General features: G+C 45.2%; 1 protein-coding gene across 1 annotated transcript in view; it reads right to left on the minus strand.

The window, feature by feature from the left end:
* The window catches only part of LOC145337709 (ubiquitin-associated and SH3 domain-containing protein A-like), a 169,569-nt gene that overhangs the window by 134,684 nt on the left and 8,233 nt on the right, over positions 1-26,652 (minus strand). Inside the window, exons 2-3 of the mRNA XM_080182540.1 lie at positions 23,634-23,687; positions 11,722-11,908 (exon numbers count right to left, since the gene is read on the minus strand). Of these exons, the coding sequence (XP_080038666.1) occupies positions 11,722-11,908; positions 23,634-23,687 (241 nt within the window). The remainder of the gene's footprint in view (positions 1-11,721; positions 11,909-23,633; positions 23,688-26,652) is intronic.

The following is a 26,652-nucleotide window of genomic DNA, read 5'->3' on the forward strand; positions in this document are numbered from 1 at the left end:
GAAGGTGGTAAAAGAGGTGGAGGAGTAGCATTGTTAATCAAAGATAGTTTAACGGCTGCTGAAAGGCATTTCGAGGGCAATCTGCCTACTGAGGAAATGAGGGCTGAAGTTAGAAATAGGAAAGGATCGGTCACATTGTTAGGAGTTTTCTATAGGCCCCCAAATAGTAATAGAGATGTGGAGGAGGAAATGGCAAAGCAGATTATGGATAGGTGTGGAGGTCACAGGGTCATTATCATGGGTGACTTCAACTTTCCAAATATTGATTGGGACTTTTATAGGTCAAACAGTTTGGATGGGACACTTTTTGTACAGTGTGTGCAGGAGGGTTACTGACAAAAGGTGGATTGGCCGACAAAGTTGGGGCCACATTGGACTTGGTACTGGGTAATGAACCGGGTCAAGTGTTATTTGTTTGTAGGAGAGCACTTTGGACATAGTGACCACAATTCGGTGTCCTTCATTATTGCAATGGAGAAGGATAGGGTCACACGACAGAACAAGGTTTTTAATTGGGGCAGGGGTAATTATGATGTGATTAGGCAAGAATTAGGGAGCATAAGATTGGAACAGAAACTGTCAGGTATGGACACAAATGAAAAGTGGAGCTTTTTCAAGGAACAAATACTGCGTGTCCTTGATAGGTATGTCCCTGTCAGGCAGGGTGGAAATGGCCAAGTGAGGAAACCATGGTTCACAAAGGAGGTTGAATGTCTTGTCAAGAGGAAAAAGGAAGCATATGTAAAGATGAAAAAACAAGGTTCAGTTGGGTCGCTTGAGGGTTACAAGGTAGCCAGGAATTAGTTAAAGAAAGGACTTAGGAGAGCTAGGAGGGAGCATGAGAAGTCCTTGGCGGGTCAGATCAAGGAAAACCCCAAGGCTTTTTACTCTTATGTGAGAAATAAAAGAGTGACCAGACTGAGGTTAGGGCTGGTCAAGGATAGTAGTGGGAACTTTTTTAGAACATTACAGCGCAGTACAGGCCCTTCGGCCCTCGATGTTGCGCCGACCAGTGGAACCAACCTAATGACCCTCTAACCTAAACTATTCCAATGTTATCCATAAGCCGATCCACTGACCATTTGAACGCCCTTAAAGTTGGCGAGTCCACAACTGCTGCAGGCAGGGCATTCCACGCCCTTACTACCCTCTGAGTAAAGAACCTACCTCTGACATCCGTCCTATAATTACCGCCCCTACATTTAAAGTTATGTCCCCTCGTGTTAGCCATCACCATCCGAGGAAAAAGGATCTCACTGTCCACCCTATCTAACCCTCTGATCATCTTGTATGCCTCAATTAGGTCACCTCATAACCTTCTTCTCTCTAATGAAAATAACCTCAAGTCCCTCAGCCTTTCCTCATAAGACCTTCCCACCATACCAGGCAACATCCTGGTAAACCTCCTCTGCACCCTTTCCAATGCCTCCACATCTTCCTTATAATGCGACGACCAGAACTGTATGCAGTACTCCAAATGCGGCCACACCAGAGTTTTGTACAGTTGCAATATGACCTCATGGCTCCGAAATTCAATCCCTCTACCAATAAAAGCTAACACACCGTACGCCTTCTTAACAACCTTATCAACCTGGGTGCCAACTTTCAGGGAGCTATGCACATGTACACCAAGGTCTCTCTGCTCATCGACACTACCAAGAGTCCTTCCATTAGCCCTATATTCTGTACTCTTGTTACTCTTACCAAAGTGAATCACCTCACACTTTTCTGTGTTAAACTCCATTTGCCACCTCTTGGCCCAGCTCTGCAACTTATCTATGTCCCTCTGCAAACTGTAACATCCATCCTCACTGTCTACAACTCCTCCGACTTTGGTGTCGTCATCAAATTTACTAACCCATTCTTCTACACCCTCATCTAGGTCATTTATAAAAATGACAAACAGCAGTGGCCCCAAAACAGATCCTTGAGGTACACCACTTGTAACTGAACTCCAGGTTGAATATTTCCCATCAACTACCACCCTCTGTCTTCTATCAGCTAGCCAATTCCTAATCCAAACTGCTAAAACACCCTCAATCCCCTGCATCTGCACTTCCTGCAGTAGCCTACCATGGGGAACCTTATCAAACGTTTTGCTAAAATCCATGTACACCACGTCAACTGCCTCACCCTTATCCACCTCTTTGGTCACCTTTTCGATAAGGTTTGTGAGGCACGACCTACCCTTCATAAAACCATGTTGACTATCCCTAATCAATTTATTTCTCTCTCGATGATTATAATTCTTTCCAAAACTTTGCCCACAACAGAAGTAAGGCTCACCGGTCTATAATTCCCAGGATGGTCTCTACTCCCCTTCTTGAACAAGGGAACAACATTTGCTATCCTCCAGTCTTCCGGCACAATACCTGTAGCCAATGACGACATGAAGATCAAAGCCAAAGGCTCTGCAATCTCCTTCCTGGCCTCCCAGAGAATCCTAGGGTGAATCCCATCCACCCCAGGGGACTTATCTATTTTCATACTCTCAAGAATTGCTAACACCTCTTCCTTATGTACCTCAATCCCATCTAGTCTACAACCCTGTATTGCAGTATTCTCCTCGACTACACTGACTTTTTCCAGTGTGAATACTGACAAAAAGTACTCATTTAATGCCTCTCCTATCTCTTCAGGCTCCACGCACAACTTCCCACTGCTGTCTCTGACTGGCCCTAATCCTGCCCTAACCAATCCTTTGTTCTTGACATACCTATAGAAAGCTTTAGGGTTCTTCTTGATCCTATCTGCCAAAGTCTTCTTGTGCATGGAGTCAGAAGAGATAGGTGAGATGTTGAATGAATACTTTTCTTCAGTGTTCACTAAGGAGAGGGGCCATATTTTTGAGGATGAGAGTATGATACAGGCTGATAGGATGGAGGAGGTAGATGTTCTGAGGGAAGATGTATTAGCAATTTTGAAAAACCTGAGGGTGGATAAGTCGCCTGGGCCAGATGGGATATATCCTAGGATACTTTGGGAGGCAAGGGATGAGATTGCAGAGCCTTTAGCTTTGATCTTTGGGTCTTCACTGTTCACAGGGATTGTGCCAAAGGAATGGAGAGTGGCGAATGTTGGCCCTCTCTTCAAGAAAGGAAATAGGAATGACCCTGGTAATTTTAGGCCAGTTAGTCTTACTTTGGTGGTTGGCAAGTTAATGGAAAGGGTCCTGAGGGATAGGATTTATGACCATTTGGAAAGATTCAGTTTAATCAGGGATAGTCAGCACGGTTTCGTGAGGGGTAAGTCCTGCCTCACAAATTGGATTGAATTCTTTGAGGAGGTAACTAAGTGTGTAGAAGAAGGTAGAGCAGTTGATGTCATACACATGGATTTTTGCAAGACGTTTGATAAGGTTCCCTATAGTAGGCTCATGAAAAAAGTAAGGTGGTGTGGGATAGGAGGAAGTTTGGCTGAATGGATAAGTAACTGGCTGTCTCATAGAAGACAGAGGGTGGTGGTGGAGGGAAAATTTTTGGACTGGAGGCCAGTTACCAGCAGTGTACCACAGGGATCTATGCTGGGTCCTCTGCTATTTGTGATTTTTATCGATGACTTGGAGGAGCTAGCTGAAGGGTGGGTTCGTAAATTTGCTGATGACACCGCGATTGGTGGCATAGTGGATGAGTGGAGGGCTCTTGTAGGCTGTAAAGAGACATTGATAGGATGCAGAGCTGGGCAGAAAAGTGGCAGATGGAGTTTAACCCTGATAAGTGTGAGGTGATTCATTTTGGTAGGACAAACTTGAATGCGGATTACAGGGTCAACGGCAGGGTTCTGAGGAATGTGGAAGAACACAAATCTTGGAGTTCATATCCACAGATCTCTGAAGGTTGCCACTCAAGTGGATAGAGCCATGAAGGAGGCCGACAGTGTGTTAGCGTTTATTAACAGGGGGTTTGAGCTTAAGAGCCGTGAGGTTATGCTGCAACTATACTGGACCTTGGTGAGACCACATTTGGAATATTCTGTTCAGTTCTGGTCACCTCACTATAAGAAGGATGTGGAAGCATTGGAGAGAGTGCAGAGGAAATTTATCAGGATGCTGCCTGGTTTGGAGGGTAGGTCTTATGAGGAAAGGTTGAGGGAGCTGGGGCTTTTCTCTTTGGAGTGGAGGAGGATGAGAGGTGACTTAATAGAGGTTTATAAGATGATGAGGGGGATAGATAGAGTGGACGTGCAGAGACTATTTCCTTGGGTGGATGTAGCAATTACTAGGAGGCATAAGGTTCATGGTGGGAGATATAGGAGGGATTTCCAAGGCAAATTCTTTACTCAGAGAGCAGTTGGGGTGTGGGGTGGACTGTCTGCTGTGATAGTGGAGTCGGACACTTCGGAACTTTCAAGTGGTTTTTGGATAGGCACATGGAACACACCAGAATGATAGGGAGTAGGATAGCTTGATCTTGGGTTTGGACATAGTTCGGCACAACATCGAGGGCCGAAGGGCCTGTACTGTGCTATACTGTTCTACATTCTATGTTCTATTAGGCTGTTGGTTAGCCACAAGAAGACACCTTAAGTTAGAAAGAACTTTTGAGTTCTGTTTTTAAGATAAACCCAGAATAATTTGGACAGGAAAAGGGACCTGGGAAAAGCAAACTTCTCAAAAGAACAAAAGTAGGTCCAGGAACCAGAGAGTTGAGACGAAAAGATTTCAAGAAGTTGAAGGAACAAAGAAAAAGAGGTTGAAGAAGGGCATGTTCAGGAGAATTTAAGTAAAAGGCAGAGAAAGTGTTCTGAGTTAAAAAGACAGCTCAGGAACCAGAGTTAAAGTCAGCTAGGTGAGAAGCAAGTTATCAGAGATAAAAAAAAGTTTGGTGACATCTTAGTGCAGCTGATGAAGCAGTGGCTTTCTGCCGGCATTGCTGGGTAACTGGAGATTGTGTGGAAGTTTGAATGCATGTGGCAATCTAAGAAAGACAGAGGAATACTTTGTGGGTATGTGAACACTCTCAGGCAAACCAATATAATGAAGAAGGAAGGGTTATGTGTCTTAAAATGCATTAAGGTAGACAAGTGAATAGGCATATGAATGGCAGGTGCAGTATAATGTGGATAAATGTGAGTTATCCACTTTGGTAGCAAAAATAGGACAGATTATTACTTGGATGGATGTAAATCGAGCTTTGACAAAGGGTCATCTAGACTCAAAACGTCAGCTCTTTTCTCTCCATACAAATGCTGCCAGACCTGCTGAGATTTTCTAGCATTTTCTCTTTTGGATACTCAATGAGACCTTGGTGTCCCCATGCATCAGTCCTTGAAAGTATGCGCACAGGAAGGAAATTGCTGGGGTCTTTAGAGAAATCTTTGTATCCTCACTGGCTACAGGGGAGGTCCCAGAGGATTGGAGAACAGCCAATGTTGTTCCTTTGTTTAAGAAGGGTAAAAAGAATAACCCAGCTAATTACAGGCCAGTGAGCCTTACATCAGTGGCAGGGAAATTATTGGAGAGGATTCTTCGAGACAAGATTAGAACATAGAACATTAAAGCGCAGTACAAGCCCTTCGATCCTCGATGTTGCACCGACCAGTGGAACCAACCTAATGACCCTCTAACCTAAACTATTCCAATGTTATCCATATGCCTATCCACTGACCATTTGAACGCCCTTAAAGTTGGCGAGTCCACAACTGCTGCAGGCAGGGCATTCCACGCCCTTACTACCCTCTGAGTAAAGAACCTACCTCTGACATCCATCCTATAATTACCACCCCTTAATTTAGAGCTATGTCCCCTTGTGTTAGCCATCACCATCCGAGGAAAAAGGCTCTCACTGTCCACCCTATCCAATCCTCTGATCATCTTGTCTGCCTCAATTAGGTCACCTCATAACCTTCTTCTCTCTAACGAAAATAACCTCAAGTCCCTCAGCCTTTCCTCATAAGACCTTCCCACCATACCAGGCAACATCCTGGTAAACCTCCTCTTCACCCTTTCCAATGCCTCCACATCTTTCTTATAATGCGGCGACCAGAACTGTACGCAGTACTCCAAGTGCGGCCGCACCAGAGTTTTGTTTAGTTGTAACATGACCTCACGGCTCTGAAATTCAATCCCTCTACCAATGAAAGCTAACCCTTACCCTTATCCACCTCTTTGGACAGCTTTTCAAAAAACTCAATAAGGTTTGTGAGGCACGACCTACCCTTCACAAAACTGTGTTGACTATCCCTAATCAATTTATTTCCCTCGACATGATTATAAATCCAATCCCTTATAATTCTTTCCAAAACTTTGCCCACAACAGAAGTAAGGCTCACCGGTCTATAATTCCCAGGATGGTCTCTACTCCCCTTCTTGAACAAGGGAACAACATTTGCTATCCTCCAGTCTTCCGGCACTATACCTGAAGCCAATAACAACATGAAGATCAAAGCCAAAGGCTCTGCAATCTCCTCCCTAGCCTCCCAGAGAATCCGAGGGTAAATCCCATCCGGCTTATCTATTTTCATACTCTCAAGAATTGCTAACACCTCCTCCTTATGTACCTCAATCCCGTCTAGTCTACAACCTGGTATCTCAGTATTCTCCTTGACTACACTGACTTTTTCCTGCGTGAATACTGATGAAAAATACTCATTCAGTGCCTCTCCTATCTCTTCAGGCTCCATGCACAACTTCCCACTGCTGTCTCTGACTGGCCCTAATCTTGCCCTAACCAATCTTTTATTCTTGACATACTATAGAAAGCTTTAGGGTTCTCCTTAATCCTATCCGCCAAAGTCTTCTCATGTCCTCTTCTAGCTCTTCTTAACTCTCTCTTTAGCTCCTTCCTAACTAATTTATAACTCTCTAGTGCCCTAACTGAGCCTTCATGTCTCATCTTTACATAAGCCTCCTTCTTCCTCTTGACCAGAGATTCAACTTCTTTAGTGCACCACGGTTCCCTCGCTCGACCACTTCCTCCCTGCCTGACAGGTACATATTTATCAAGGACTCGCAGTAGCTGCTCCTTGAATAAGCTCCACATTTCAGATGTTTCCAGCCCCTGCAGTTTCCTACTCCACCCTGTGTATCCTAAATCTCGTCTAATAGCCTCATAATTACCTTTCCCCCAGCTATTACTTCTGCCCTTCGGTATATGCCTATCCCTTTCCATCACTAAGGTAAACGCAACCGAATTGTGATCACTATCACCAAAGTGCTTACCTACCTCCAAATCTAACACCTGGTCTGATTCATTACCCAGTACCAAATCCAATGTAGCTTCACTTCTTGTTGGCCTATCTACATACTGTGTCAGGAAACCTTCCTGCACACATTGGACAAAAACTGACCCCTCTAACGTGCTTGAGCAATAGCTTTTCCAATCGATACTTATAAAGTTAAAGTCCCCCATAACAACTACCCTGTTACTTTCGCACCTATCCAGGATCATCTTTGCAAATCTTTCCTCTACATCTCTGGAACTTCTTGGAGGCCTATAAAAAACTCCCAGCAGGGTGACCTCTCCTTTCCTGTTTATAATCTCAGCCCATACTACCTCAATTGACAGGTCCACATCAAACGTCCTTTCTGCCACCGAAATACTGTCCTTGACTAACAATGCCACGCCTCCCCCTCTTCTACCACCTTCTCTGCTGTGACTGAAAACATCTGAACCCCGGAACCTGCAACAACCATTCCTGTCCCTGCTCTATCCATGTCTCTGAAATGGCCACAACATCGAAGTCCCAGGCACCAATCCAGGCTGCAAGTTCGTCCACCTTATTGCGTATGCTCCTCGCATTAAAGTATACACACTTCAAACCACCCTCCCGCCTGCCAATACACTGCTGTGACCTAGAAACCTTATCCATGACCTCCCTATTCTCATCCTGCTGTACACTGGGAGATTTACTCCCACTTGGAAATAACTGGATGTAATAGTGAGAGCAACGTGGTTTTGTGAAGGAGAGTTTGTGTCTCACTCACTTGATCAAGTTTTTCAAGAAAGTGAAGTGGAGATGAGGGGGTTGGACTAAGAAGAGAGACGAAATAGACTGGGTCTGTTCTCGTTGGAGTTTAGAAGGATGAGGGGGGATCTTATAGAGACGTATAAGATAATAAAAGGGATGGATAGGGTAGAGGTAGAGAGATTCTTCCCGCTGAGAAAGGACAGCAGGACTAGAGGGCACAGCCTCAAGATAAGGGCGGGGGCAGTTTAGTACGGAGTTGAGGAGGAATTTCTTCACTCAAAGGGCGGTGAATCTCTGGAATTCTCTGCCCGTTGAAGTGGTGGAGGCTGCCTCGCTAAATATACTTAAGTCACGGGTAAATAGGTTTCTGATAGACAGGGGAATTAAGAGTTATGGGGAGAAAGTGGGAAAGTGGAACTGATCCGCTTCAGATCAGCCATGATCTTATTGAATGGCGGGACAGGCTCGAAGGGCTAGATGGCCTACTCCTGCTCCTATTTCTTATGTTATTATGTTCTTATGATGAAGGTGATTGATGAGGGTAGGGCAGTAGATGTTGTCTACATGGACTTCAGTAAGGCCTTTGACAAGGTTCCACATGGCAGACTGGTGCAGAAGGTGAAGTTGCATGGGATCAGAGGTGAGCTGGCAAGGTGGATACAGAACTGGCTCGGTCAAAGAAGACAGAGGGTAGCAGTGGAAGGGTGAATGGAGGGCTGTGACAAATGGTGTTCCTCAGGGATCAGTGCTGAGACCTTTGCTATTTGTAATATATATAAATGAGTTGGAAGAAAATGTAACTGGTTTGATTAGTGAGTTTGCAGACAACACAAAGGTTGGTGGATTTGTGGATAGCGATGAAGACCATCGGAGGACACAGCAGGTTATAGATCGGTTGGAATCTTGGGCGGAGAGATGGCAGATGGAGTTTAATCCAGTTAAATGTGAGGGAATGCATTTTGGAAGATCTAATACAGATAGAAAATATGTAGTAAATGGCAGAACCCTTAAGAGAATTGATAGGCAGAGGGATCTGGGTATACAGGTACACAGGTCACTGAAAATGGCAAAGCAGGTGGAGAAGGTAGTCAAGAAGGGATATGGCATAGAACAAAGAACAACCCAGCACGGAAACAGGCCCTTCGGCCCAACGAGCCCGCGCCGCCGCATCCTCCTACACCTACCCTGCCCTGCTTGCTTTCATTGGCCAGGCCATTGAGTTTAAAAATTGGCAAGTCATGTTGCTGCTTTATAGAACCTTAGTTAGGCCACACTTGTAATATAATGTTTAATTCTGGTCGCCACACTACCAGAATGATGTGGAGGCTTTGGAGAGGGTATAGAAAAGATTTACCAGGATGTTGCCTGGTATGGAGGGCATTAGCTATGAGGAGAGGTTGGGCAAATTTGGTTTGTTCTCACTAGAACGATGGAGGTTGAGAAGCAACCTGACAGAAGTCTACAAGATGATGAGGGCATGGACAGAGTGAATAGTGGGAAGCCTTTTCCCAGGATGAAAGAGTCAATTACTAGGGGGCACAGGTTTAAGGTGCAAGGGACAAGGTTTAAAGGAAATGTGTGAGACATTTTTTTTACATAGAGCGTGGTGGATGCCTGGAACTTGTGCTGGGGGAGATAGTGGACATGATGTGGATGTGCCGGCGTTGGACTGGGGTAAACACAGTAAAAAGTCTGACAACACCAGGTTTTAGTCCAACTGATTTATTTGATAGTAAACTCACAAGCTTTTGAGGGGATTCCCTCTTCGTCAGGTGAATGGAGAGTTCTGGCCTCAGACAGAGCATATAAAGCACAGACAGTTTACAGAATAGCAAATCAGTATTCTGTAAACTGTCTGTGCTTCATATGCTCTGTCTGAGGCCAGAACTCTCCATTCACCTGACGAAGAGGGAATCCCCTCAAAAGCTTGTGAGTTTACTATCAAATAAATCAGTTGGACTAAAACCTGGTGTTGTCAGACTTTTTACAGAGATAGCGGAAGCAGATACGGTAGTGATTTTTATGGGGCATCTTGACAAATATATAAATAGGATGGGAATAGAGCGATTATAGTCCCTGGAAGGGTTGGGGGTTTTAGTTCAGTTGGGCAGCATGGTCTGTGCAGGCTTGGAGGGCCAAAGAGCCCGTTCCTGTGCTGTAATTTTCTTTGTTCTTTGTACACCTGAAGCAAAACATGTATGCTCACAGTAATGTTCAATTTGATTTATTATTGTCACATGTATTAGTGAAAAGTATTGTTTCTTGCGCGCTATACTGACAAAGCGTACCTTACATAGGGAACGTAGAGAGTGCAGAATGTAGTGTTAGGCATACTAGGGTGTAGAGAAAGATCAACTGAATGTGAGATAAGTCCATTCAGACGTCTGATGGCAGCAGGGATGAAACTGTTCTTGAGTCACTTGGTACATGACCTCAGACTCCTGTATCTTTTCCTTTATGGATGAAGGTAGAAGAGAGAACGTCCAGGGCATGAGGGGCCTTTGATTATGTCAGCTGCTTTTTTGAGGCAGCAGGAAGTGTAGACAGTGTCAATGGATGGAAGGTTGGTTTGAGTGATGGACTGGGCTTCATTCATGACCCTTTGTAGTTTATTGCTGTCTTCAACAGAACAGGAGCCATACTAACCTATGATACAATCAGAAAGAATGCTTCCTATGCTACATCTGCAGAAATTGGTGAAAGTTGTAGCAGACATGCTGAATTTCATTAGCCTCCTGAGAAAATAGAGGCATTGGTGGGCTTTCTTACCTATAGCATCCACATGGAGGGACCAGAACAGCTTGTTGGTGATCTGGACACTTAAAACTTTGAAGCTCTTGACCCTTTCTACTTCATCCCCATTGATGTAGACAGGGACATGTTGATGCCTATGCCTCCTGATGTTAATGACTATCTCAATCATTTTGTTGACATTGAAGGAGAGATTATTGTTGTCGCAACAGTTACCAGATTCTCTATCTCATTTCTGTACTCTGTCTCTTCATTGTTTGAGATCCAACCTACTACGGTGATGTCGTCAGCAAACTTGAAAATAGAGCTGGAGGGGAATTTGGACACACAGTCATAGGAATATAAGGAGTATAGTAGGGGGCTGAGAACACAGCCTTGTGGGGTACCGGTGTTGAGGATGATCATAGAGGAGGTATTGTTGCCTATCCTTAATGTCATAATCAAATGAAGTTGGGGTCTAGGCTAACTTCATAATATACGTTGGAGTTTCTGATCTGTTCCCTAACAGATGGAGCACATTCGATGGGCCAAATGGCTCCTTTGTATTATGGTCTGATTTGTGGGCAGCCTTCTTTGCAGCCATCCTTTGCCATTGACTAAGGAGAAATGGCTGGTGAATAAGAGGGTTCCCTTTAATTGAAGCGCCCTATCACTAATGTGCTGAGGGGATGGTGCGACTGGTGAATCAGAGGCTGCCAGACACCAATTCAACATCAATTCCCTAGGCTCAAACTTGTTTGCCTAAATGCCATACAATATAGGGCAAAAATTTACCACTGCCATTGAGGATTCAGCCCCGGTTATTTGTCCTGTCATTGGCCTTTGCCAATTTCCCAGGAAAATCTCACTAGGTGAGTTTGACGACTGTACTCACGCAATACACACTTCACTGTAACACAGCATGGTAAGTCGCAGAGGTAGCCATTCAGCCCAACTTGCCCGTCTCTCATTAGAAAACAAATGTCACGTTATGTTAAAGCTTCTATAAAGGAAACAACTGTTTAAATCACATTAATAATATTGAAGAGCTTTGCTAATATTCCACATAGAAAACTGTCTTACCGTAAAGAAATGGCAGAGAGTAACGTGCGGGAAAGTTTCGTGTGCCTTATTCCGACCACATTGTTGTTGACTTTTGGTCCAGAATGTCATTAACTTGTCCCAGAGTGGACCTGATGGACACAGATATAGAACATATTCTTGTGGGATGAGATCATCTAAAGTGGGGTCGTTCCGGTGAGCAAATATCCTGTTGAAAAAAACATCCCTCATCAATTTATGTGAGGTGAAACTTTAAGTGGATCAAACTGGACAATTACAATCAAAGAGCTTCCCTTAAAAAGGGGACTGAGGAACCCAATGGCCTCTGTAAATTCCAGCATTCTAATTAGAACATAGAACATTATCGCGCAGTACAGGCCCTTCAGCCCTCGAGGCTGCGCCGACCAGTGGAACCAATCTAATGACCTTCTAACCTAAGCTATTCCCATGTTATCCATATGCCTATCCACTGACCATTTGAACGCCCTTAAAGTTGGTGAGTCCACAACTGCTGCAGACAGGGCATTCTACGCCCTTACTACCCTCTGAGTAAAGAACCTACCTCTGACATCCGTCCTATAACTACCACCCCTTAATGTAAAGCTATGTCCCCTCGTGTTAGCCATCACCATCCGAGGAAAAAGGATCTCACTGTCCACCCTATCTAACCCTCTGATCGTCTTGTATGCCTCAATTAGGTCACCTCTCAACCTTCTTCTCTCTAACGAAAATAACCTCAAGTCCCACAGTCTTTCCTCATAAGACCTTCCCACCATACCAGGCAACATCCTGGTAAACCTCCTCTGCACCCTTTCCAATGCCTCCACATCTTTCCTATAATGGATGACCAGAACTGTACACAATACTCCAAGTGCGGCCGCACCAGAGTTTTGTACAGTTGTAACATGACCTCATGGCTCCGAAATTCAATCCCTCCACCAATAAAAGCTAACACACCGTACACTTCTTAACAACCTTATCAACCTGGGTGCCAACTTTCAGGGATCTATGCACATGTACACCGAGGTCTCTCTGCTCGTTGACACTACCAAGAGTCCTTCCATTAGCCCTATATTCTGTACTCCTGTTACTCTTAACAAAGTGAATCACCTCACACTTTTCCACATTAAACTCCATTTGCCACCTCTCGGCCCAGCTTATCTATGTCCCTCTGCAAACTGTAACATCCATCCTCACTGTCTACAACTCCTCTGACTTTGGTGTCGTCAGCAAATTTACTAACCTATCCTTCTACACCCTCATCTAGGTCATTTATAAAAATGACAAACAGCAGTGGCCCCAAAACAGATCCTTGAGGTACACCACTTGTAACTGAACTCCAGGTTGAATATTTCCCATCAACCACCACCCTCTGTCTTCTATCAGCTAGCCAATTCCTGATCCAAACTGCTAAAACACCCTCAATCCCACGCATCTGCAGTTTCTGCAGTAGCCTGCCATGGGGAACCTTGTCAAATGCTTTACTAAAATCCATATACACCATGTCAACTGCCTTACCCTTATTGGTCACCCTCTTTGGTCACCTTTTCAAAAAACTCGATAAGGTTTGTGAGGCATGACCTACCCTTCACAAAACAATGGCAATTTTGCCATTCTTTGCTATGGCAAAGAACGTGCAATAGCAGAAGTAGGTCATAAATCCACATATTCACAGAATCTGGAGGCCTGGCCTTTTTTCCATCACACTTCTGAGTGACCAGTCCACTTTCAGTAGGGATTACTGATGTCTCAAACGGATCTGCATCCAAGCCTCAGCTTTTCACCATATTTATAAATAATGAAGACAAAAGAAGAATGAAAGACCGATATCTAATTTCTGACAAGAGAAGTTACAATAAATAGTGGAGATTGGAATAGAAAGTTACAAAGAGTATTGATAGACCAAAGTGTTTTTTCAAATGGTGAGAAGGTACAAACTGTGGAGGAAGAGAGAGGGTTATGGAATGAAGTACAGAGATCACTAAAAGCTTGAGAAAGTAAATAAAGACTTGCATTTATATAGCCCTTTCAGAACCTCAGAACATCTCATCTACACCAGCCACAAATTACTTTTGGAATGCCATCGTTAATGCAACGTAGGAAACACAGTAGCCAATTTATGCACAGCAACATCCAACAAACCAAACTGTGAGAATGTCAGGTTTTGTTTGTGATGTTGATTGATTGATAGATGTTGGCTAGGCATCAGGATGAACTAACCCTTGTTTTTCTGTGAAATAGTTCCCTGAAATCTTTCACACTTCCGAGAGAAGACAAGAACTTGATTTAGCATCACATTTGAAAGGTTGCATCTGTGACACTGTAGCACTGCAGTAGTAGTGCCATCTTAGATTTCTGTGCTGAAATTTCTGAAACGGAGTTTCATTCCAGAACTTTCTGATTTGAATGTTGAGATGCCGGTGTTGGACTGGGATGGGCGTTGGACTGAGTAAGAAGTCTCACAACACCAGGTTAAAGTCCAACAGGTTTATTTGGCATCATGAGCTTTCGGAGCATTGCTCCTTCATCAGGTGAGTGGAGAGGTAGGTTCACAAACATATTGTATACAGATGGAGACACAATCGCAAGAAAATGATTGGAATGCGAGTCTTTACGGCTAATTGAGTCTTTACAGGTACAGACGGTGTGAATGGAGAGAGGGTTAATTACATATTAAAGAGATGTGAATTGTCTCAAACCAGAACAGTTGGTAGGATTTTGCAAGGCTAGGCCACATGGTGGGGGTTACACATAGTGTGACATGAACCCAAGTTCCCAGTTGAGGCCACCCTCATGCATGCGGAACTTGGTTGTCAGTTTCTGCCAGACCAGGATATAGAGTCTTTGCTGATGGTACAGAAAGGATTTGCCAGCATGTTGCCTGGTACGGAGGACATTAGTTATGAGGAGAGGTTGGAGAAACTTGGTTTGTTCTCACTGAAACGATGGAGGTTGAGGGGTGACCAGATAGAAATCTACAAGATTATGAGGGGCATGGAGAGACTGGATAGTCAGAAGCTTTTGCCCAGGGTGGAAGAGTTAATTACTAGGGGGTATAGATTGAAGGTGCAAGGGGCAAGATTTAAAGGAGATGTACGAGGCAGACCTTTTACACAGAGGGTGATGGGTTCCTGGAACTCGCTGCTGAGGGAAGTATTGGGGTTTAAATGGGGAGATGTTTGTTAGATGTGTTCAGGAGGGTTTCTTGACACATTATGTGGATAAGCCTACAAGGGGAGGGGCTATACTTGATTTGGTATTGGGAAATGAGCCTCGTCAGGTGTCAGATCTCTCAGTGGGAGAGCATTTTGGGGATAGTGATTGTAATTTTATTTCCTTTACAATAGCGTTGGAGAGAAATAGGATCAGACAAGTTAAAAAAGTGTTTAATTGGAGTAAGGGAAATTATGAGGTTATCAGGCAGGAAATTGGAGGCTGAAATTGGCAAGAGTTTTTCTCAGGGAAAGGTACAGAAGAAATGTGGCAAGTTTTCAGGGAATATTTGTCTGAAGTTCTGCGTAGCAACGTTCCAATGAGACAGGGAAGTCATGGTAGGTTACAGGAACCATGGTGTACAAAGGCTGTAATAAATCTTGTCAAGAAGAAAAGAAAAGCTTACAAAAGGTTCAGAGAGCTAGGTAATGTTAGAGATCTCGAAGAGTATGCAGCTAATAGGAAGGATCTTAAGAAAGGAATTAGGAGAGCCAGAAGGGGTCATGAGAAGGCCTTGGCAGGCAGGATTAAGGAAAACCCCAAGGCATTCTATAAGTACGTGAAGAGCAAGAGAATAAGATGTGAAAGAATAGGACCTATCAAGTGTGACAGTGGGAAAGTTTGTATGGAACTGGAAGAAATAGCAGAAGTACTTAATGAATACTTTACTTCAGTATTCACTATGGAAAAGGATCTTGGTGGTTGTAGTGCAGACTTGTAGTGAACTGAAAAGCTTGAGCATGTAGATATTAAGAAAGAGGATGTGTTGGAGCTTTTGAAAAGTATCAAGTCAGATGAGTTGCTGGGAGCGGATGGGATGACCCTGGCTACTATGGGAAGCCGGGGAGGATGCTGAGCCTCTGGCGATGATCTTTGTATCATCAATGGAGATGGGAGAAGTTCCGGAGGATTGGAGGATTGCAGATGTAGTTCCTTTATTCAAGAAAGGGAGTAGAGATAGCCCTGGAAATTATAGGCCAGTGAGTCTAACCTCAGTGGTTGTTAAGTTGATGGAGAAGATCCTGACAGGCAGGATTTATGAACATTTGGAGAGGTATAATATGATTAAGAATAGTCAGCATGGCTTTGTCAAAGGCAGATCGTGCCTTTCGAGCCTGATTGAATTTTTTGAGGATGTGACTCAACATATTGATGAAGGAAGAGCAGTAGATGTAGTATATATGGACTTCAGCAAGGCATTTAATAAGATTGCCCAGCAAGGCTTATTGAGAAAGTGAGGGGGCATGAGATCCAAGGGGACATTACTTTGTGGATCCAGAACTGGCTTGCCCACAGAAGGCAGAGAGTGGTTGTGGATGGGTCATATTCTGCGTGGAGGTCGGTCACCAGTGGAGTGCCCCAGGGATCTGTTCTGGGATCCTTACTCTTTGTGATTTTTCTAAATGACCTGGATGAGGAAGTGGAGGGATGGGTTGATAAGTTTGCCGATGACACTAAGGTTGGAGATGTTGTGGATAGTGTGGAGGGATGTCAGAAGTTGCAGCAAAACATTGATAGGATGCAAGACTGGGTAGAGAAGTGGCAGATAGACTTCAACCTGGATAAGTGTGAAGTGGTTCATTTTGGCAGGTCAAATAGGATGGCAGAATATAATATTAATGGTCAGACTCTTGGCAGTGTGGAAGATCAGAAGGATTTTGGGGTCCGAGTTCATAGGAAGCTCAAAGCAGCTGTGCAGGTTGAAGCTATGGTTAAGAAGGTGTATGGTGTACTGGCCTTCATCAATTGAGGAACTGAGTTTAGGAATCGGGAGATAATGCTGCAGCTTTATAAAACCCTGGTCAGACCCCACTCAGAGTACTGTGCTCAGTTCTAGTCACCTCATTACAGGAAGGATGTGGAAGCCATAGAAAGGGTGCAGAGGAGATTTACAAGGATGTTGCCTGAATTGGGTGGCATGCCTTATGAGGATAGGTTGAGGGAGCTCGGCCTTTTCTCCTTGGAGGGACGAAGGATGAGGGGTGACCTGATAGAGGTCTATAAGATGTTGAGAGGTATTGATTGAGTGGATAGTCAGAGGCTTTGTCCCAGGGCTGAAATGTCTGCCACAAGAGGACACAGGTTTAAGCTGCTGGAGAGTAGGTACAGAGGAGATGTCAGGGGTAAGTTTTTCACTCAGAGGGTGGTGGGTGCATGGAATGGGCTGCCAGCAATGATGGTGAAGGTGGATTCGATAGGGTCTTTTAAGAGACTTTTAAATAAGTACATGGAACTTAGTAAGATAGAGGGTTATAGGTAAGCCTAGTAATCTCTAAGGTCGGGACATGTTCGGCACAACTTTGTGGGCCGACGGGCCTGTATTGTGCTGTAGTTTTTCTGTTTCTTCCATGTTTCTATACCCCGCAAACAAACACACACAACCCCCACACACACATCCCCCCACACACATCCACACTCCCCCACACACACACATACCTCCACCCAAACACACATCCCCCACACACAGCTCCCCACTCGCACGCACACACACACCCCACACACGCATCTCCCCACACGCCCCCCCAACACACACACACCCACACACCCCCCACACACACACCCTCCCACTCACACACTCACCCATACCAACACACTCCCCTCCAGACACACCCCCAACACATCCCCCCACACACACACCACCCCCACACACATTCCTCCCCACACACACACTCCCCCCCCACACACACACAAACCCTGACCCACACACACAGCTACACACATACCCACACAAACACCCACACACAAACCCCTGCACACAGATATCAGACATTCCCCAACACACATGCGTACACAAATCCCACATGGATACTAGACAAGGATGTGATTCCTTGGAAGAGATACAGAGGAGATTCTCCAGGATGTTCCCTGGGATGGAGCATTTGAGCTCTCAGGAGGGACTGGATAGCCTTGGATTGTTTTCTCTGGAGCAGAGAAGGTTGAGGGGGGACATGATTGAAGTGTGTAAGATTGAGGGATATGGACAGGGTGAATAGGAAGCAGCTGTTCCCCTTCTTTGAAGGGTCAATCACGAGGGGTAGAGTTTTGGGATCAGGTGCCGGAGATTCAGAGGGAATTTGAGGGAAACCTTTTCACTCAGAGGGTGGTGGGAATCTTGAATGCACTGCCTGGGAAAGTTTTCATAAATATTTGGATGAGCACTTGAAATATCAAAATATTCAAGGATATGGGACAAGTATAGGGAAATGGGAGCAGTGTGCCTTGGTGATAGTTATTGTTGGTGCAAACTTGATGGGGGAGGCTGGCTAGGGTGAACGTTGGACCCTTAGAGGATGAGAAGGGGGACTTAGTGGTAGGGGATGGGGAAATGGCTGAGGTCTTGAATAACTTTTTTGTTTCGATCTTCACGGAGGAGGACGTGAATAATTTGCCGGGTGTTAGAGATGGAAAGGTGGTAGGACTGGAGGGTCTCCATGACATTACTGTTACTAGACAGGCGGTGCTCGACAGACTGGAGGGGCTGATTGTGGACAAGTCCCCAGGACCGGATGGAATGCATCCGAGGGTTCTGAAAGAAATGGCGGAGGTGATAGTGGATGCCTTGGTGGTTATTTTCCAGACGTCGCTGGATTCCGGGGAAGTGCCGGAAGATTGGAAAGCGGCTAAGGTTACGCCGTTGTTTAAGAAGGGTGCCAGGCAAAAGGCGGGGAATTATAGGCCGGTTAGTTTAACATCTGTTGTAGGTAAAATGTTAGAATCCGTCATCAAGGAGGAAATAGCGAGGCATCTTGAGGAGAATTGCTTGATAGAGCAGATGCAGCATGGTTTCGTTAAGGGGAAGTCGTGTCTGACAAATTTACTGGAGTTCTATGAGGATGTGTCTAGACGGTGGATAGAGGAGAGCCGGTGGATGTGGTCTTTCTTGATTTTCAGAAGGCGTTTGACAAGGTACCTCACAAGAGGTTATTGCAGAAGGTCAGGGGACATGGAGTTGGGGGTAGGGTATTAGCGTGGATAGAGGACTGGTTGTCAAATAGGAGGCAGAGAGTGGGGGTCAATGGGTGATATTCGGATTGGCGGTTGGTGACTAGTGGAGTGCCCCAGGGGTCGGTGCTGGGGCCTCAGCTATTTACCATTTATATAGATGATCTGGAGGAGGAAACCGAGTGTATCAGGCGACGGTGCAGAGGGACCTCGGGGTCCTTGTGCATGAGTCGCAAAACCCAGCTTGCAGGTGCAGCAGGTGGTCAGGAAGGCGAATGGGATGCTGGCCTTCATAGCGAGGGGGATTGAATATAAAAGTAGGGAGGTCTTGCTGCGGCTGTATAGGGCATTGGTGAGGCCGCAGCTGGAGTACTGTGTGCAGTTTTGTGCGCCGCACTTACGCAAGGATATTTTGGCCTTGGAGGGAGTGCAGAGGAGGTTTACTAGGCTGATGCCGGAGTTGAGGGGGTTGAGCTATGAGGAGAGGCTGAATAAACTAGGCTTGTACTCGTTAGAGTTTAGAAGAATGAGGGGAGATCTCATTGAGACGTATAAGATGATGAATGGGATGGATAGGATAGAGGTGGAGAGACTCTTCCCGCTCAGAAAGGACAGTAGGACTAGGGGGCACTGCCTCAAGATAAAGGGGGGGCGGTTTAGAACGGAGTTGAGGAAGAACTTCTTCACTCAAAGGGTGGTGAATCTCTGGAATTCTCTGCCCGTTGAAGTGGTGGAGGCTGCCTCGCTAAATATTTTTAAGACGCGGGTTGATGGGTTTTTGATAGGCAAGGGGATTAAGGGTTATGGGGAGAGGGCAGGAACGTGGAACTGAGCCACGACAGATCAGCCATGACCTTATTGAATGGCGGGGCAGGCTCGAAGGGCCAGATGGCCTACTCCTGCTCCTATTTCTTATGTTCTTATGTTCAAAGAGCCTTTTTTGCACTGTACGACTATATGACCCTTCCCATACACAAATCCCCAAGCACAAACCCCCAAGCGCAAACCCCCACACACTGAGATGCCTGACACCCCCCCCATACACAAATCCCCATGTACAAATCCCCACGCTCAAACCCCCACACACTAAGATGCCTGACTCCCCCCCATACACAAATCCTCACGCTCAAACCCCCACACACTAAGATGCCTGACTCCCCCCCATACACAAATCCTCACGCTCAAACCCCCACACACTGAGATGCCTGACACCCCCCCCATACACAAATCCCCATGTATAAATCCCCACGCTCAAACCCCCACACACTGAGACACCTGACTCCCCTCCATACATAAATCCCCACGCACAAACACGTACAAACCCCCACACACAAACTCTTGGGGGTGAAGGAGGTGCTTGGGGGTCAGGTGCTGAAGCATGCAGGGGGAGGTAGGGAGATCTGGGTGTGATTTAGGGGAAGATGCTAGATGACGTAAAACACTCACCCTTGCTGCCCGGATGAGATCATTCAATTTCTTGTGGCACTGCTTCCCTGTTCTCCTGGCCAGTGGCCTGGCACTAATGCATGCTGCCACCCGCTCCCAGGCTGTGTTTCCATCCCTTCCTCTGGGATGGCGTCATGCTTGGGGGGAGAGGGTGTCCTGTCTTGCCTCTACCATCTCCAGCTACCTGGCAAGATCTGCATCAGAAAATCTGGGGGCTGTCTTCCTTGAGGACATTTTTTCCTGCACTACTTGCCTGTCTGCCCATGCTTGGAGTTTTTATGGAGCTGTCCCTTATTAGGACACATAGTTTCAGGCAGTTTAAGAACATAAGAACATGCCCCGCCATTCAATAAGATCATGGCTGATCTGAAGTGGATCAGTTCCACTTTTCCAGTGGACCAGTTCCACTTACCAGTTTGGTAAGTCACACGCCCGTTAGAGCATTCAGTGAGTTTAATGCAGTTTGCCTTGGAGTGGAAGCTAGGTCAGCACTTCAGGTAAGAACATAAGAGCAGGGGGAGGCCATCTAGCCCTTCGAGCCTGCCCTGCTATTCAATAAGTATGCTGATTAAGGTGGGGAAATGTGCTCTGTGATGATGGGGGTGTCAGGAGCGGGTGGGGGGGGTGGTGGTGTGGTGGGAGAGCGAGAGGTTCATGTCACTCAGCAATTGGGGCCGGGGTGTAATGAGGGGGCCATGTGCAAGGGGGTCAGTAATCATAGAATCATAGAATCCTATAATGCAGAAGGAGGCCATTCGGCCCACTGAGTCTGCACGGACAACAATCTCACATAGACCCTGTCCCCACAACCCCATGCATTTACCATGCTAATCCCCCTAACACTAAGGGGCAATTTAGCATGGTCAATCAACCTAACCTGCACATCTTTGGAGTGTGGGAGGAAACCGGAACACCTGGCAAGAACCCACACAGACACAGGGAGAACTTGCAAAACCCACACAGACAGGATCCAAGCCAGGAATCAAACGTGAGTTCCTGGCACTGTGGGGCAGCAGCGCTAATCACTGTGCCACCATGCCCCCTGTTGAGGAGGGTCTCCAATGTCCATGAGAGAAAGGCAGAGGCTGTATCTGGCTTGGGGGGGTGGGGGGGGGGTTCTTTCAAGAGAACTGCTGTTTTTGTGCTTTTCCTGCACATGCACAGTTTGTGACTATAATCTGAATTGCAGTCTGTCTGATTTGATTTGATTTACTATTGTCACGTATTGGTATACAGTGAAAAATATTGTTTCTTGTGCACTAAACATACAAAGCATACCATACATAGAGAAGGAAAGGAGAGGGTGCAGAGTTAGTGTTACAGTCGAGAAAAATCAACTTCATGCGAGATAGGTCCATTCAAAAGTCGGACAGCAGCGGGGAAGGAGCTGAGTCCGTTGGTACGTGACCTCAGATTTTTGTATCTTTTTCCTGATGGAAGAAGGTGGAAGAGAGAATGTCTGGGGTGTGTGGGGTCCTTGATTATGCCGGCTGCTTTGCCGAGGCAGCATGAAGTCAATGGATGGGAGGCTAGTTTGTGTGATGGACTGGGCTTCATTCACAATATTTTGTAGTTTTCTTTGGCGGTCTTGGACAGAGCAGGAGCCATACCAAGCTGTGATACATCCAAAAAGAATGTTTTCTATGGTACATCTACAGAAGTTGGTGAGAGTTATAGTGGACATGCCAAGCTTCCTTAGCCTCCTGAGAAAATAGAGGTGTTGGTGGGCTTTCTTACCTATAGCGTCAGTAAAGATGCATGTAATGTAAAAGCATATAATGCTTTTTATGTTGCATCTGGCGAGTTAAACCGCACCCTCCCCCCCACCCCACCCCACCCACTGCCTCGATCATAGAATCCTACAGTCAGGAGGAGGCCATTCAGCCCATTGAGTCTGCACCAAGCACAATCCCATCCAGGTCCTATCCCTATAACCCCAAGCATTTACCCTAGTTAGCCACCCTGACAATAAGGGACAATTTAGCACGACCAATCCATCTAACCTGCATATTTTGCACTGTGGGAGGAAACCAAAACACCCGAAGGAAACCCACGCGGACACAAGGCAAACGTGCAATCTCCACACAGACAGTTACCCAAGCCGGGAATCAAACCTGGGTCCCTGGTGCTGTGAGGCAGCAGTGCTAACCAGCCAGAAGTGGTCTAATCCATACTTTCAGTGATTAAGTGCGTAAGATTGGCAGTGAAAACTCATCCAACAAATGGATCAGGAATTGTCCCATTTTCACACTAGTTGGACACTTGGAAAAAATCTGGTCAAATTCTGCCCAATGTTTCAGCCCTGATCCTATGCAAGCTGAATCCATACACCCACTCATTATGAGTTTTCATTATTGTGACAGCAAGTTTGAACTTCAATCCAGGATAATCAGAGGTAAGGGCCAAATGTTAAGGCACTGTTTGTTTCAATTTATCGTAAAGCAGCTTTAATAATTAGAGAATAACTGTTCCTAACTTCTGCAGGAATTCAACTGGTGCAGTGTTTGTTATCTTTTGGTATCGGATCAGCATGTTTATAACTTTACAGAATTGTGGTGAGATCATATCAGTCACACTGAGGTTAAATGTTGCAAAAACTGACTGTAGTTCTCATTACAGCAAGAAAAATGTAGTTGGCGAAAAGGCATCAAACAGGAATTGCACATTCACATTTTACTGATATCGGGATCCAGCTCCTGAGTTGTCTGGAGAGACAACACTGTCCATCCTTCCCCAGTTCCACCTCCATCATCTCCTTCCTTTTCAATACCCTCTCCCCACTCCCTTGAGATTGACTAACTTCATTGAGTTCTTTGATCAAGTATGATTGATTGTGTGTGATGGACTATTAAAAGGCAATCAATGACGCACCACAGAATAGCTTTTTAACAAATGTAAAGCCTATGGAATGAAAGGGAAAATGTTAGAATTGGTACAAAATTGGCTGGAGTACAGAGAGTAGTGGTGAAATGTTGTTTATTGGATTGCAGTAATGTTTCCTGGGGATCAGTGCCGAGGCCACTGCTCTTCTTTGTGTTTTCTTGGTTTTGTGATTGGACCATTGCTATGTTTGGTGACACAGACTGCTTGGGTCTGTTGTCCTCTGTGTGTTGTAATCTCTGGACATTTCAAAATATTGTTCTTTCCTGAAAAGCTTCCAAATTCCTCCACCTATGTAGTTTCTTGAAAATGAGTGCTTCAAAGATGGTTGTCGCTGCTTGCTCAGGTGTGGGAACGTAAACCAAATGCAAGTCAAATTTCAAATTTACCAACTTTAAGAAACAAACCAAATTTAGGCTAGAAACCATGAAAGGAACAGTGACATTACTCACCAGTCAGCAGCTTCCTGTGCGCTCCTTCTTCCTGTTGCAGCTAAAGCTTTCTGGCTGCAGAGAGACAGTTAAACAAATAAACTCACAAAGCCAGACAATGAGGTAAAGTTTATCTTTACCACACCCTGTGTCATCTGGAAGAATAGACCCATGGAATGAAAGCTTGTAATGTGGTTGATTTTCCATCATGGGATGGAGGGAAACCCTTAAACAAGTAAGAACAAATGACCATAACAAATAGAACAGGCTTAGGCCATTCAGCCCTCTGAACTCACTGTACCATTCACTTCATCATTTTCCTGCACAATCCCCGTATCCCTCGATGTTTTTAATTATGTAGAAATCTATCGATCTCGGCCTTGAACATGCTCAAAGACTGATTCTCTGCAGCCTTCTAGCGCAGAGAATTCCAGACATTCACCAACTTTAAGGGCGTTCAAATGGTCATTGTATAGGCATATGGATAATATTGGAATAGTTTAGGTTAGAGGGTCATTAGATTGGTTCCACTGGTCGGTGCAACATTGAGGACCGAAGGGTCTGTACTGCGCTGTAATGTTCTATGTTCTATCAGAAAACACAATCAGAGGATTGGATAGGGTGGACAGTGAGAGCTTTTTTCCTCGGACGGTGATGGCTAACACGAGGGGACATAGCTTTAAATTGAGGGGTGATAATTATAGGACGGATGTCAGAGATACTCAGAGGGTAGTAAGGGCATGGAATGCCTTGAAGTGAAGAAATTCCTGTCCATCTCAATCCGAAATGGCCTGTATCTTATCCTGAGATTGTGTTTTCTGATGGAACATAGAACATTACAGTGCAGTACAGACCCTTCGGTCCTCAATGTTGCACCGACCAGTGGAACCAATCTAATGACCCTCTAACCTAAACTATTCCAGTGTTGTCCATATTCCTATCCACTGACCATTTGAACGCCTTTAAAGTTGGCGAGTCCACAACTGCTGCAGGCAAGGCATTCCACACCCTTACTACCCTCTGAGTAAAGAACCTATCTCTGACATCCGTCCTATAATTATCACCCCTCAATTTAAAGCTATGTCCCCTCGTGTTAGCCATCATCATCTGAGGAAAAAGGCTCTCACTGTCCACCCTATCTAATCCTCTGATCATCTTGTATGCCTCAATTAGGTCACCTCTTAACCTTCTTCTCTCTAACGAAAACAACCTCAAGTCCCTCAGCCTTTCCTCATAAGCCCTTCCCACCATACCAGGCAACATCCTGGTAAACCTCCTCTGCACCCTTTCCAATGCCTCCACAACCTTCTTATAATGCGGCGACCAGAACTGTACGCAATACTCCAAGTGCGGCCGCACCAGAGTTTTGTACAGTTGCAACGTGATCTTACGGCTCCGAAATTCAATCCCTCTACCAATAAAAGCTAACACACCATATGCCTTCTGAACAACCTTATCAACCTGGGTGCCAACTTTCAGGGATCTATGCACATGTACACCAAGCTCTCTCTGCTCTTCGACACCACCAAGAATCCTTCCATTAGCCCTATATTCTGTAATCCTGTTACTCTTACCAAAGTGAATCACCTCACACTTTTCCGCATTAAACTCCATTTGCCACTTCTCAGCCCAGCTCTGCATCTTATCTATGTCCCTCTACAAACTGTAACATCCATCCTCACTGCCTACAACTCCTCCGACTTTAGTGTCATACACTACACTGATTCTACACTCCCGCTAACCGGGCAAACATACTTTCTGCACCTACCCATCAAGTCTTGTAAAAACTTTGTACGTTTCAATGAGGTCACCTCTCATTCTTCTAAACTGCAGAGAATAATTACCTCATTTAGGGAGCCTTTCTCATAGGACAATCCCTCCAGAACAGACATTAATTTGGCTAACATTCAGTGCATGCCTTCTATGGCAAGTATATCTTTCCTCAGGTAAGAAAACCAAAACTGTACACAACACTGCAGGTGTGGTCTCATCGAGGCTCTACATAATCGCAGTAATATATCTTTACTCCTACACTCAAATCCCTTAGTAATAAAGGCCAACATACCAAATACCTGAATCTTATGGCCTCCAATGGGCACACTTTCAGTGGGAGGCACGTCAAATATGAGAGGTTCCCAGCCCACAACCTTCATGCCCATCTCAGAGCTTCTCCATAATATATTAGATGGGCAGGTGCCAAAATCAACATCAGATATTTCTTACGAATATTACAAGGTCAGTTGAGCTTGTTACCAAGTCAGTTGACTGGGATATTACACTGTTTATGCCATTATACTGTTGGCATGAGTAGGATAGTGGAGCGGGCAGGTCGACTTTTGAGGTCAAGTTTACAAAAAGGTGGGATTATTTGGAGTGTGCCATTTGTGCATTCAGGAGCATACTCTCCACCAGCCAGAACATAGAAACTAAAAGCAGGAGTAGGCCATTCGGTCCTTCAAGCCTGCTCTGCCATTCATTTTCATCATGGTTGATCATTAAACTCAATATCCTGATCCCGCCTTCCCCCACATTCCTTGATCCCTTTAGCCCCAAAAGCTATATCTAATTTCTTCTTGAAATCACACAATGTTTTGGCATCAACTATTTTCTGTGGTAATGAAGTCCACACTTTCACCACTTTCTGGGCGAAGAAATTACTCCTCATCTCAGTTATGGAGTCATAGAGGTTTACAACATGAAAAAAGCCCTTTGGCCCAACTTGTCCATGCTGCCCAGTTTTTACCATTAAACTAGTCCCAATTGCCTGCATTTGGCCCATATCTCTCAATACCCATCTTACCCATGTAACTGTCTGAATGCTTTTAAAAAGACAAAATTATATCCTCCTCTACAACTACCTCTGGCAGCTCATTCCAGATACTCACGACCCTTTGTGTGAAAGAAATGCTTCTCTAGACCCTTTTGTATCTCTCCCCCTCTCACCTTAAACCTATGCCATCTAGTTTTAGATTCCCCTGCCTTTGGGAAAAGACATTGACCATCTACTATCTACCTACTGGGGACGAGCTTGGAGCCAGGA

Source organism: Carcharhinus amblyrhynchos, unplaced genomic scaffold, assembly GCF_965287045.1.
Source record: "Carcharhinus amblyrhynchos unplaced genomic scaffold, sCarAmb.v2.hapA scaffold_65, whole genome shotgun sequence".
NCBI classification, from domain to species: domain Eukaryota; kingdom Metazoa; phylum Chordata; class Chondrichthyes; order Carcharhiniformes; family Carcharhinidae; genus Carcharhinus; species Carcharhinus amblyrhynchos.